Genomic DNA, 14,911 nt, shown 5'->3' with positions numbered 1-14,911 from the left:
ATAGACATTTTGTGTATGAAATCAGCATACTTAAGATCTAATTTCATGAATTTACCACCCCCATAAGTAGCTCTCCTCTACCAGTTTCCCTAGGTATAAACCATTATATCTATATTAAATTCTTCCCTCCTTCAACCCCTATATCTGGCAACTCATCCAACTTCTGTTATTTAAAGTATAAATATCGAAGCACCTACATAAATCACTGTGCTAAGCAATAAAAAGAGATACGTTAAAACATGTTTAATAGGGACTTCCCTGGTGGTCCAGTGCTTAAGACTCCATACTCCCAATGCAGGGGGCACAGGTTTGATCCCTGGTCAGGGAACTAAGATACCACATGCCGCACGGCGCAGCCAATAAAAAAAAAAAGTTTAATGGTATTACTTTACCTTTACCAATAATATCTTTATTTAATTTCAAATACTAATGAGAAAAAAAGAGATCTAACTACTAAAATATTGTGTATGCTTGCAATTACACAACTTGGAAGGGAGGTGTTGCTTTTTTTTTTTGAATTTTTGAATTTTATTTTATTTATTTTTTTATACAGCAGGTTCTTATTAGTTATCCATTTTATACATATTAGTGTATATAGGTCAATTCCAAGAAGGCAGATGTTACTTTAATAGGATACTATGTGTTTAACAGGGCAGGTTCACAAAATATGCATTAAATTATTATTATTAATTATTGATATCATTGCTAAAATTTTTTAAACATAAAGTTGTTTAAACAATGTTTTAGGGCTTCCCTGGTGACACAGTGGTTAAGAATCCACCTGCCAATGCAGGGGACACGGGTTCGAGCCCTGGTCTGGGAAGATCCCACATGCCGTGGAGCAACTAAGCCCGTGTGCCACAACTACTGAGCCTGCACTCTAGAGCCCGCGAGCCACAACTACTGAAGCCCGCGCTCCACAAGAGAAGCCACTGCAATGAGAAGCCCCCGCACCACAATGAAGAGTAGCCCCCGCTCGCCACACTAGAGAAAGCCCACACACAGCAACAAAGACCCAGTGCAGCCAAAAATAAATAAATAAAACAAATTTATTTAAAATAAACACAAACAAAAAAATGGTTTAATAAGTTTTCCTTACATAAAACCTATCATATTAAATAACACTGTCTCTAAAATGGAAGTAAGAAAGGTCAAGGAGGAATTTCAAAATTCTGCATTTGATAGTAATTTCTTTCCCTAAAACATTTTCTTCTCTAATACATTATGCTTACAAATCAATTCAGAAATTCTAATAAGGCTGTACAACAAAAGTGCAAAAGAAAAAGGAAAAAGTTACCAATTTTCTTCCCAGTTTTTCATCTCTACCGAAACCAAAGAAACTTTCAAAAATGTATACATTAACCTTTTTTTTCTTTCATAAATAACCATTAACAAGTAGTAACATAAACTTTCTGTTCTATGAAATCCTGACCATGTAACACCATGTTAAGAATCCAGGTTCTGGGGCTTCCGTGGTGGCGCAGTGGTTAAGAATCTGCCTGCTAATGCAGGGGACAAAGGCTCGAGCCCTTGTCTGGAAGATCCCACATGCTGCGGAGCAGCTAAGCCCGTGCACCACAACGACTGAGCCTGCGCTCTAGAACCCACGAGCCACAACTACGGAAGCCCACACGCCTAGAGCTCGTGCTCCACAACAAGAGAAGCCACCGCAATGAGAACCCCAAGCACCTCAACGAAGAGTAGCCCCTGCTCACTGAAACTACAGAAAGCCCGCACTCAGCAATGAAGACCCAACACAGCCAAAAATAAATAAGTAAATAAACTTACAAAAAAGAATCCAGGTTCTGAAATAAGACAAACCTGTGTCTGAATTCTGGTTTTAACCATTCACTACCTATGTGACCTTGGGCAGTCTACTCAATCCAAGGCTCAGCGACTTCTTAAAACAGGGATAACAAAACCTACCTTAGAGGGTAAGGATTAAATGTAAAATGCCTGGCACAATGGAAACACTCAATAAATATTGGCTGTTCTTATCATCATCATTGTTTTATTATTTTTTTAAAAAAAGGAAGGGGACACTCATGAATACTTAACGAATTGGTTTAATACATATTCTAATCTCCTCTAGTCAGATGTGCCCTGACTTTGGCTTGGCAGCATAAGAGATGGGGAGATGGGGGGCAGGGGGGAGGGGAGGTGCTCTTCATGTACATGTAACCTGTGTTAACATTCAAACAGATATGCTACAGAGAAATGCCCAAATGATTTTTCAACTTTCCTGAGTCTTGCTCTCATCTCTACCTAACTCCTCAAGCCTTACCATAATTCCTCAGTCCTGTCTCCTCACCTACAATAGGTTTCTACCTAGATGGGGCAATGGCTAATTTTCTGTAGTTGAGTAAACAACATTTTTAAGGTTTGAGTCTCTTAACTTACTTAGTCTTTTAATTGACACACACACGAACTATTTGAGGTCGTTAATGTGAACTAATGGATTAGGTTCAGATAAATGTTATTAACAGAGTATTTAAGTAATCATTAACAAGAACATTTAAATTTATATGGGTTCTTACAAAGAAAATTTATTCTTAAAATTAAAAGTAAAGAAATGTTTATATGGCAGTGATAAGCCTCAGCAAGGTATAGCAGTGAGCAGGAGGTCAATACTTTTATTCCAGGCTCTCCTATCAGCTAGTTGTGAGACTGACCACATATCTTGGCCTTTCTGTCCTCGATTTATTCATCTGTGAAACAGAGGGCTTGAGAAGGTCTTTTTCAACTCTAAAACTAATTCTAGTATTAAAAATTAAATTTCCATTACAGAAGTGAAAAGAACTAAAACTAGACAGTCTCTGAAAACTCAAAGGATTCACTTAAGCTATTCAAACATACTTAGGAATGCACATGTGAATTTCACCCCAATTTTTAAAAAAGAAAAGAATATGAAGGCACAGTCTATAACTGAAATGAATGCAAGTTACAAGTAACCAAGGAGAACTAATTTATTTCAAAACCATATAATTGTTCCCACCTGAATTTCTTACTGTATATAAAAAAGGACAATTTATTAATAAAAATATCACAGATAACAGGAGTAATACCTAAAATCAACAAAGCCATTTTCCAAGAAAATATGAACTGGACAAGCCCAGAGGGACAAAATTTGAGGCTCAGTTTCCCTCACAAAGGTACTGTTAACCTAGCATTAACTAAATAATTTTAATAGCAAATATAGGCATAGGCATTGTCTAAGCACTTTTCATATTTTAATTCATATAATCCTCACAAAAGTCCTGTAACTAGAGTGAAGTAAGTCAGAAAGAGAAAAACAAATACCATATGCTAACACATATATATGGAATAAAAAAAAAATGGTTCTGAAGAACGTAGGGGCAGGACAGGAATAAAGACGCAGACTTAGAGAATGGACTTGAGGACATGGGGAGGGGGAAGGGTAAGCTGGGACAAAGTGAGAGAGTGGCATGGACATATATACTCTACCAAATGTAAAATAGATAGCTAGTGGGAAGCAGCCACATAGCCCAGGGAGATCACCTCAGTGCTTTGTGACCACCTAGAGGGGTGGGATAGAGAGGGTGGGAGGGAGGCTCAAGAGGGAGGGGATATGGGGATATATGTATACGTATAGCTGATTCACTTTGTTATACAGCAGAAACTAACACAACATTGTAAAGCAATTATACTCCAATAAAGATGTTTTTAAAAAGTCCTGTAACTACTATTACTGTCCCGATTATACAAATAAGGAAACTGCAGCACAGAGAGGTAGAATGACTTGCCTGAGGTCACTCAACTAGTAAACTGTCCAGATGGAATATGAACCTAGGCAGTCTGGCTTCAGAGTTTCTTCTCTGTACGCGTTATTGACATATAAGCATATGATGCAAAATAGTTAAACAATAAAATGAATCAGGGTGATTGTGTTCACTCAGCCACTAACCAAGCCATGTGTCCCTGAATCACAACCTCTCTGGACCTCATTTCCCACTCAAGTAAAAAAGGGAATTGGACTTAATTAGTATCTGAAATTCCTTACAGGTCTAACGTTCCATGATCTATGGAAGAATCTAAAAGCCAAAAGCCATGACTGTGGCATAGCAACAGCTATATCCGCTGTTCTTTATCTTCCTCTTCTTACACTTATCATTATATCTCATTATTTTTTTCTTATGGCTCATCTTTATAAGGTCCTCTATTTAACAGCTGCCTACCTCATAATAGTTACACTGATAATCTTGAGGAAAAAATAAATTAACACAGGTGAACTCTGACCTCCAGACCATACTCTACTACCTCCAAACCATGCAGACTGAGACCTGGGACTAAAAATAGACCAGCCATTACTTCAGCAGGTGCTGGAGAACAGGTAAGACTACGCCTAAATGTACTTACATATAAATGGATGGATTTATTTATTTTTCATAAAGCAGTATGATGTAGGAATTAAAAGCAGGGGCTCTTTCAGTCTCATCTCTGCTAACCACAATTAGCAGTTTCAACATAATCAGTTACTTAATGGCTCTAAGACTCAGGTTCCCCATCTACAAACATAACTAACATAACAACCTACCTAAACAGCTTACTATAAAGAGAAAACGTTTTTAAAGTAATGTCACAGTGACTGACAAAATAAGCACTCAAAAAATAACAGCTGATGGGGATTCCCTGGTGGCGCAGTGGTTGGGAGTCCGCCTGCCGATGCAGGGGACACGGGTTCGTGCCCCTGTCTGGGAGGATCCCACGTGCCGTGCGGCGGCTGGGTCCGTGAGCGTTGGCCGCTGGGCCTGCGCGTCCAGAGCCTGTGCTCCGCAACGGGAGAGGCCGAAGCGGTGAGAGGCCCGTATACCACAAAAATAAAAATAAAATAAAATAAATAACAGCTGTTGTTCCTGCTACTGCTACTGTTACTGGCACTGTTACTGCCACCACTGTTATTTACAATTCGCATATAAAAAAGCAAGAGTTCCAAAGTGTGACAAATTTGATTTCAAATTCTGGCTCTACTACTTACTAGATGTGTGGCATGAACAAATTGACTAGTCTCTCTAAGCCTGGGTTTCCTCATCAGTAAAATGGAGATAATAAATCATCTATCTCACAAAACTGTTGTGAAGATTAAATGAAGTAACATACTGATGACACCTGGTTCCTAACTGGTCAATAAATGTTAATTCCTTTCTCCTTAATGACAAAATGACCACATTTCCACTAGTTCAATTCAAAGAAGAGAGAATGAAAGTGGGAATCTCAGGAAAGACAACTTTCTTTTCTCTATCATCCTGTGCAGGTGGGATATACCAGAGAATCCTCACTTATGGGATTTCCTTTATCCTCTTACGTGCTTCCTAAGACTAGAGAGCTTTTTCTCAGGCCATCTCCAAACATTCTGAAAGGAGTCCTGTGCTCTAAGGCAGCAACTCTCAGAAACCCTTTCAGGGGAGCCAAAAGGTCAAAACTATTTTCATAATAATACTACAACTTCATGTGCTTTTTTCACTCTCATTCTTTCATGAGTACACAGTGGAGTTTTCCAGAGGCTAAATGAAACGTGATGTCATGTCTCTGATGGCTAGTAGAGGTGTGCTTGTATACTCTTGTGTTTCAGACATTTCTTAGTTTTAATTTCTAATGTAGCATATTATCAATAGACATTGAAATCCTCAATAATTTTTAAGAGTTTCAAATGGTCCCAAGACCAAAGAGTTAAAGGACTTCTCTTAGGTATAGAAAAAGCACACAAAGCACTTGGATTACTGTGAATTACAACTTTACCAATTTAGCTTAAATAAGTAATTCACACAATAATCTAAAAGCTTCTCATTTTCCTGTATGATTACATTTCCCCCTTCAATCTTCAAAAAAATCACTTGTTCACTAATTATTTATGACTATTCAGTGACAGAACTGGGTCTAAGGACTTACATCTCCTTATTCATGGTCTACAGTCTTTCCAAATACTGCAGGTCATCTTCAATAAGGAATGACTATGTTTTCTTAATCAACATACTGTCCCTCCTGTTACAGACAATATGAAAATTGTAAGTTATGCTTACAGCAGGTTAATTAAACTTTCCTCTGACCTATAATAAACAACTTTTTAAGGATTTTCTGATCAGTCCCCATAGATACCACACCTGCCTAGTGATGGGAAGAAACAGGTAACCAAATTTCTTCCTATAAAGAAATTAAATTTAAAGGCATATAACATAAAACGTTTGAAAAGCCAGGGAGAATTCATCCATATTATGAATCCATATTATTTACACAAGTGATCCAAATTTCACCATGTTCCAAGTCCACAATCTACAATTTTCCCTTTCTACACCATTTTTAATTTTGAAAGCACTATGCTGACTAAAATATAAAACCAAACACACACATACACACACACACACAGGAATACTGTTTATTGGGACTTCCCTGGTGGCGCAGTGGATAAGAATCTGCCTGCCAATGCAAGGGACACGGGTTTGATCCCTGGTCCAGGAAGATCCCACATGCCACGGAACAAGTAAGCCCGTGCACCACAACTACTGAGTCTGCACTCTAGAGCCCGCAAGCCACAACTACTGAGTCCATGTGCCACAACTACTGAAGCCCACACACCTAGAGCCCACGCTCCACAACAAGAGAAGCCACCACAATGAGAAGCCCGCACAATGAAGAGTAGCCCCCGCTCACCGCAACTAGAGAAATCGCACGCAGCAACGAAGACCCAATGCAGCCAAAAATAAATAAATAAATTTATAAAAAATAAAATACTGCTTTTTGTTTTTTTCTATTTTTAAGACAACAAAAGAGCTAGAATTTAATGACAAATCTATCAGCCTATAGGACATAATAGAGCCCCTATAAATATTTGTTGAATGAATGAATAATTTTTTAAGGCATTTGTTCACGAACATTGTCTACTTGGCTTCTTTTAAAGATTTTTTTTTTTTAAATGTGGACCGTTTTTTTAAAAGTCTTTATCGAATTTGTTACAATACTGCTTCTGTTTTATGTTTTTGTTTTTTGGCCGCGAGGCATGTGGAACCTTAGCTCCCTGACCAGGGATCGAACCCACACCCCCTGCACTGGAAGGTGACGTCTCAACCACTGGACCGCAAGGGAAGGCCCTACTTGGCTTCTTTTAGCATTTACTAGGTAAGGGGAAGAACTGAAAAGGAAAATACAACTGGGCAAGAATCCTAGTGAATTCTGACAATCTCTCAATCCCAAAGGCCAATTAAATACCAAGCAACCCACAAACCACCTGCAGTTAAGCTATACAACTTGAGAAAAATCTTCCAAACTATTTTTATGTCATATCACTATTAAAAAAAAAAGGGGGGCTCCCCTGGTGGCGCAGTGGTTGAGAGTCCGCCTGCCGATGCAGGGGACACGGGTTCGTGCCCCGGTCCGGGAGGATCCCGCATGCCGCGGAGCAGCTGGGCCCGTGAGCCAAGGCCGCTGGGCCTGCGCATCTGGAGCCTGTGCTCCGCAACAGGAGAGGCCACAGCAGTGAGAGGCCCGCATACCGCAAAAAAAAAAAAAAAAAAAAGTTTACTATGCGCCTCCAATATATGTACCTTTGTTTATAAATTATCTCCTTCTACAACTGTGTACATTATAAAACTCAGAACTTTTTTAAGTGGAAGTTTTAAAAGATGAGACAATAATAAAATAAATAATTTAAACTTTCATTTGTGAATAATGTGAAAATATTTTTAATTTCTCTTAAGAAATTATCAATAACAATACTTTTAAAGAACAACCTAACAGAAAAAGTTCATTACTTTTTAAAATCTTAGTTTTTAGTATCTCAAAGGCCTAGTTCAAACTTCAGGATTCACTTAATTTTGAAACTTGATTATAATGGCTATAAGCTGGAAAACAGACCTCACAAAGGCAGAAAACTCTAACACATAACATACATTTAGGGTGTTCACTGTGGATGACAAAGGATGTAAAATCTTATTTCAAAGAATTATCTTAATTATTTTGAAACTTTCTGGCAAACGTCTTGTCAGGTCTATTAAAGTACCATTGTTTTTTCTGTAATTTGGTTGACAAAAAGCTAGTACTAGAAGTAGAATTGTCAGCTCTGCCATTTTCTTGTTGTTCACATGTGCTTGCATTATGCTGTTATGGCTGGTACTGCTGTTGAGGCTTCTTTACAAGAGTCTTTTTAAGTCACATCCATTTTATAAGAGTTAGTTTAGTCAAAACTAAATAATATCCATAAATTCATCTTAACTATGCACCCATAAACTGGATTAATTGCTATTTGCTGAAAGTGAACAAACAAGTGAGAAAACTATTAGCAATTCTTGTCTCTCTTTCCCTCAGACTACCTCCTAAACAAGGTCATTGCATCAATCCATTTATTCAATATAAGTAAAATTTCATTTCTTCTTGTCATATGCATAAAAATGAATATAATTAAGCCTTCTAAAACTACCTTCTCTTACTCCATGGGAGTGTTGGGTACTCTCCTTCGGGGGCTATGATGCAAATATACTTGCAACATCTAGCCAGCACAACTCAATCAGTCTCAAATGCTTTTCAGATTAGGATTGGATTTGAAGTCAGGACTGATTTTCCATGGTCACCTCGGGTCAAATAAGAGTCTTATGTTCTTATGATCTGGGCCTTCACTCAAAAACTGATCCAAAACCAACCTTCAGGGATGGATGGACAAGTGTAATCTTTCCAGGACACTTAACCTAACGTACTTTATTATACAAAGATAATAAAGAATAGTAATAACTTCCTGTTTTATACAACATTCATTCACTCACTTAAGAAACATTTGTATATGCCAGGCATCTTACTGCCATACTCATTTACAAATGTTATTTTAAATATGCTATATTGTACTTTCATTTGCCGAAGTGCCTAAAAGAAGAAGTGTGGTTTGTGCCCCATCGGGTGGCCAAACTGGAAATTTCAAACAAGTTCCAGCAAGGCAAGTTAACCGTAACTAATCAACATAATACCTTTGGGAAATTGAAGCCTGCAACACAAGTGTTCTCATGGGAGAGTTCTATAAATGAAAATCACAATAATGTTATGGCAGTGTTTCCTTACACTTGAAAATAAGGGATATACAGTTTATGGAAAATCCCTTCCCAAATCTTGCAACAAAAAATTAAACTATGACCATCACTTTTTACTTAAGTTAAATAAAAGCTTCACTGGGTCAGCTTTCCAGTCACAGATTAAAATATCATTTAAATTATTTGAAAGGAGACTATTAATTTAAAAGGATGATATTAATAGTAATGCTTTAAGTTCTGTCCTCTTCATATGTAAAACATAATGAAACCATAAAAATGTACAGAAATTTGGAGCTATATGGGTCCTTAGAAAATAGAGGGCTGTGAGCTTAGAAACCGTCAAGTCCAATTCTCTCACTTTACAGATGAAGAACCTAAAGCCCAGAAAGAGGAAGTGATTTCGTCAGGGTCACACAGTCTGGGTGACCTGACTCCCAATGCTTACACATCTGTGCTCAAGAGACTAGCTATCTATATATGATCCTGGACAAATAAATAACTTAACCTTTCTGGACCTTAGTTTCCTTGCCTGGAAAAAAAACAAGGAGGCAGATAATCTCTCAATTCCCTTTTAACTCTAAAGTCCTGAAATTTAGATACCTCATTATTTTAGTACCTTACAAAACTACAGCGTACACTGAAAAAACCATTCCTGGTTCCTGAGAAACCAAAGCAGCACAGGACCCTAGGGAAGAAAATACAAGTCAGCAGCCTAAGGCACCAAATATATTTGCTTCTTTTGCTAATATTCTGTAAAATATTAACATGGTCATACTAGCCTATTTGGTTGAAACTGGTCTAAATTAATTTTGATTAATCAATTACAGAACTCTAAAATATACAATCACTGATACTAAATTTTAAAAAGTACTCTTTGGGGCTTCCCTGGTGGCGCAGTGGTTAAGAATCCGCCTGCCAACGCAGGGGACACGGGTTCGAGCCCTGGTCCAGGAAGATCCCACATGCTGTGGAGCAACTAAGCCCGTGCGCCACAGCTACTGAGCCTGTGCTCAGTAGACCGCGAGCCACAACTACTTAAGTCTGCGTGCCTAGAGACTGTGCTCTGCAACAAGAGAAGCCACTGCAATGAGAAGCCCACACACCGCGACAAAGAGTAGCCCCCACTCATGGCAACCAGAGAAAGCCCGCATGCAGCAACAAAGACCCAACGCAGCCAAAAATAAATAAATTAAAAGAAAAAAAAGTACTCTTATAAAGCTTTATTGATGTCTTATCTTATATGCCAAGATTTACACTCAAATAGATTATTGGAAACAGGGATAGTAGTCTCTTCCCATTTATGTTTGTTGTTTGTAAAAACTATTCACAAATGGATCAAACTGATTTTCTTTATATGGTTTCTCCATGTTGCTCTATTCTTTTATGCTCTGTTATTCTGCCTATGAAGACCAAGTCTGTGAACGCCACAATTCATTTTTAAATTAGAAACTGATAATTTTCAGGATATTGATGGATCACTAACAATAATTTTAACAATCCAAAAAACGAAATCCATTAAAAGTTAAATCAAAAACCTATGGGGGTGGGCTTCCCTGGTGGCGCAGTGGTTGAGAGTCCGCCTGCTGATGCAGGGGACACGGGTTCGTGCCCCGGTCCGGGAGGATCCCACATGCCGCGGGGCGGCTGGGCCCGTGAGACATGGCCGCTGGGCCTGCGCATCCAGAGCCTGTGCTCCGCGGCGGGAGAGGCCACAGCAGTGAGAGGCCCACGTACCGCAAAAAAAAAAAAAAAAAAAAAACCCTATGAACTGGGACTTCCCTGGTAGTGCAGTGGTTAAGAATCCGCCTGCCAATGCAGGGGACACGGGTTCAAGCCCTGGTCTGGGAAGATCCCACATGCCGCGGAGCAACTGAGGCCGTGCGCCGCAACTGCGGAGTCTTTTCTCTGGAGCCCGCAATCCACAACTACTGAGGGCACGTGCCTGGAGCCCGTGCTCCGCAACAAGAGAAGCCACCACAATGAAAGGCTCACGCACCGCAACGAAGCTGCACGTCGCAGCTAGAGAGAGCCCGCACACAGAGGCGAAGACCCAGCGCAGCCACTAAATAAATTAAATTAATTTTAAAAAATACAAAAAACCTATGAACTACAACAGAACTTGAAAAGCTCTGGCCCTATATTCTTATTTTATGAAAAAGGAAAGAACCCTGGAAAGGCAAAAAGACTGTCCCCATGGCCTCATGATGAACGTGTATAAGAACTAGCACTTATTGTATGACCGTGTGTACACAATAATACATATAATCGGAGATGTAAAACAACATTTTCAGCTTCAACCTAATTCTCTGCTTATTGCAAGTAAAATTTAATATAGCAAAATGACATAAAACCAAAGAAGCTGAACAGTTCATAGTTGTTCACAGCACTAGAAAGCAGCCTACACAAGAAATCAGGAGTAATACACCCAAATTTCATCACCAGTACTTGAAAAACAAATTCAAGTGTCTGGTCTACTAAGTGTTTCAAGAGCATCATCTTCACATATGAGAAACATGTTACTGCACTATGAGAAGGTTCTTTTCTCTAGTAAATGCTAACATCTTTTATGATGTCCTTTTTTCCCCAAAGTTTTAAGCTGCCAAAATTCCTAGACTCTAAAGACGCTTATTTATGCCCCTTTAACTATTTTTAAAGGAACAGCACCAGCTCTTGAGAAATAGTATACAACACACAGTCCCCAACCCTATAAAAAATGTCTTTAATGGCTCCAATTCACAAAGAAAAGTGCTCCTTATTAGTTTTGCCTACCAAACAATGAGCTTTTCCACAACAGGAGTCACATAGTAGGGACCCTCTGCAGAATAAAATTTCAACAGTTAATGAATTTTTCAAAAAATAATTTCTAATTGGCCTAGGAAAGATAACGCAGTCACACATATGAAATGTGTTCCTCTCCTCTCTGACCAAACTAAAGTAACCATTTAGGACTAATGTCCAAATGGAGTATGTGAATGAAGAGTCCCAGAATGACTCCAGCCACAAAGCTGACATTATAAATCAAGAGGTAATTTCATCTTCAAACTAAATCTTATGCTTCTCCTTCCAGCCCCAGAAACTGTATTCCAGATTAATACAATTCTGTGAAACAGTTAAGTGCTGTAATACTTAAAATGAATCATAGCATACAATCAGCCACTATTACTTCTCCCCAAATGAAGCATTCCATACTATATAACAAGTATAAGATGTTGCTTCAGCATGCTGTGTTCTATGAAGAACTAGCAGTGGTGCTGAAAATTACTACTAGAAAGATGAAAGACCAATACCTTCCTTTCAATAAAAACCATCATCTGGACTCTAGCCAAGGTTTTAAAACTGACCAAATGTTATTAGAAACAATAAATCAAAAACTCTACAGGCTGAAAAGCTAATCCCTTATTTCATTCTTACAAAATGTAGCCACAAAACACTACAAGAAAATTAAGTTTAAAGAAAGCACTCATAATTTTAGGCCTTTCACTTCTGGCAATACTCAAATACTGTATGTTACAATGTGAATTTATTTTACAATCTTCAAGGTTGTTTAACCTACTTACATCCCTTTCCTTTTCTTCAATTATTACAACTGTTATACGAATAAATAAACCCGCGTTGTTGCCTAAACATCCTATCAATGAACTTAAAACAGAAATTAAATAGAAAATCGAAATATCTCAATTTATAAAACCTAGCTAGAATATTTGTGTTCATATTGATTTTATACTCTTTGTTCCTGCACATAACATAGATGTGAATTCCTGGAGGTTACAGATTAAGTCTTTCTCTATCCAGGAGCTGAACTGCCAGCCACTGAGAATAACCTATTGCAATGCTTAAAGCCCTTCAGGTATCTTGGCTTCTGAAAATATAAATGAGCTCGTTATCTTCACTTTTCTTTTTATTAGTGTAAGGTTCCTTATCACTATCTATTAAATACCCTTCAGGAGCAGTTATCACAGAAATTAAGGGTGAGGAGGGCCATGATTTCTGTAATAACACAGGTATGTTTTCAAAGTACATTGTTTACAAGATGGTACTTTTCTCCCTAGCTAACAAAAATTTTAGGAAAGAAAACCTTAAAATTTTAATAATTCCCTTCTCTTTCTTCCTTCCTCTTCCCCTTCACTCCATTCCAAAACAACAGAAGAGCCAAAACCAAAGATATGATTACTTTATATACTTCATTAAATTAGTGAAAAAACGAATCACCGTCTTTTTATCAAAACAAAATAGTTGATTACGATACGTTTGCATACTGTAACCACCGCATGTGTGATACACATTTAAATCAAGTTTCAACGCTGTTAACAAAGCCTTTGTCAACAGTGGGCAAGTGGGGGAAAGCTGAAGGGCTCTGTAGAATGAAGGAAATCACTAGAGGGGCTTATCTGGGAAGAGAAGGATTCCTTGGTGAGAGGTGAGCAGAGAGAAACAAGACCTAACCTTGGCGAGGAGACGCTCGCCCAGGGTAGGAACCAGAGGTCAGGGTGAGCGGGAGGAGGGGATTAGCGCGGAACCGCCGCGACCCCAGGCTACCCTTACACCCCGACTCCCCCACCTGCGGCTCGCCCTCCCACCACCATTCCCCAGCCCCGACCGGCTGTGCCGTCCCTCCCGGTCCGCCGCCCGCATATCCGTTACTCCGGCGGCAGCGGGGCTGCGGGGGAGGGGAAGGTCAGCGGGGCCCGGAGGGGGCCGGCCGCGGCGGGGATGCCGCAGTGGCTCCCCGCCGCACCGGGTCAAAGTCCGCGGGGAAGCAGCAGGAGCGGAAGGCGGCGGTGGAGGTCGGGACTGGCGAGATGGTGGCCCCTCCGAGTCCTCCCACTACCCGGCCGCTGCCGGTACCTCATACTGGATGTATTGCTTCCTCCACTCGGGAGTGATGTGCGCGGAGAGGTGCTCGGCGAACTTCATCCTGCCGTCTCCCCCTCACTCCCACTCGGATCCAGCAGTTACAGGCGGCGGCGGCGGCGGCGGCGGCAACAGCGACTCCGACTCCTCCCCACATGGGCCCCGGCGCGGCGCGGCGATGCGCTTCTCTCCTCCTCCGCCGCCGCCGAGGTCTCCTCAGAGCCGCCCTCCCGCCATCTTCCTCCTCCTCTCCATAGCCCCGCCCCGCCCCGCCCTCTATACGTCATCGCCATGGTAACCGCCTACGCGCACCGACGAAGGGGGCGGAGTAAGGGGCGGGCTTTGCGTACATTCCTCAAGGCTCCGCCCCTTCTGGGCCGGACGTGCTGAAGGCACCTCCCCTGACCTCTTACGTCTGGCGCCTGTGGGCCTTACAGCTGCTCTTTACCGCCAGCCTGGGAAGCAGCAGTGCTGTTATTGCAATTAATATTAATACTGTAGCAACAATAATCCACACAAGACGTTTATATTTTCAAAGATTTGTGCAGGGCTTCTGTGGTGGCGCAGTGGTTAAGAATCTGCCTGCCAATTCAGCAGACACATGTTCGAGCCCTGGTCCAGGAAAATCTCCAAAGCTCGGAGCAACTAAGCCAGTGGGCGGCAACTACTGAGCCTGCGTGCCACAACTACTGAAGCCTATGCACCTAGAGCCTGTGCTCTGCAACAAGAGAAGCCACCACAATGAGAAGCCCACGCACCACAACGAAGAGTATCACCCGCTCGCCACAACTAGAGAAAGCAGCAACCAAGACAACCAAAAATAAATAAAATAAATAACTATATTAAAAAAAAAAAGATTTGTGCAAACGTTTTTCCATTTTGATATTTATTCTTCATAAAACCCTCAATGATGGATCAACATTAATCCAAACTGAGTAACTAAAACAGACTAAATAGTTAAGGGCCACATGTATTTAAAGGAATCCTATTTTACATGCTCTAGGTGCTCAATAAATGCTTGTTGAATTTAATTA

At 40.2% G+C, this 14,911-nt stretch overlaps 1 protein-coding gene across 2 annotated transcripts in view; it reads right to left on the bottom strand.

The window, feature by feature from the left end:
• The window catches only part of XPR1 (xenotropic and polytropic retrovirus receptor 1), a 203,362-nt gene extending 189,253 nt beyond the window's left edge, over positions 1 to 14,109 (bottom strand). For both annotated transcript variants that reach the window (XM_082658471.1, XM_082658472.1), the window contains exon 1: positions 13,872 to 14,109. In XM_082658471.1, coding sequence (XP_082514597.1) covers positions 13,872 to 13,940 — 69 coding nt within the window. In that variant the 5' untranslated portion in view covers positions 13,941 to 14,109. The remainder of the gene's footprint in view (positions 1 to 13,871) is intronic.
• Positions 14,110 to 14,911: the final 802 nt, after the last annotated feature.

This window comes from Grampus griseus (genome assembly GCF_964374135.1).
Source record: "Grampus griseus genome assembly, chromosome: 1".
Classification (NCBI taxonomy): domain Eukaryota; kingdom Metazoa; phylum Chordata; class Mammalia; order Artiodactyla; family Delphinidae; genus Grampus; species Grampus griseus.
The sequence above is the reverse complement of the archived record's forward strand: the minus strand, read 5'-3'. Positions and strand labels throughout refer to the sequence as shown.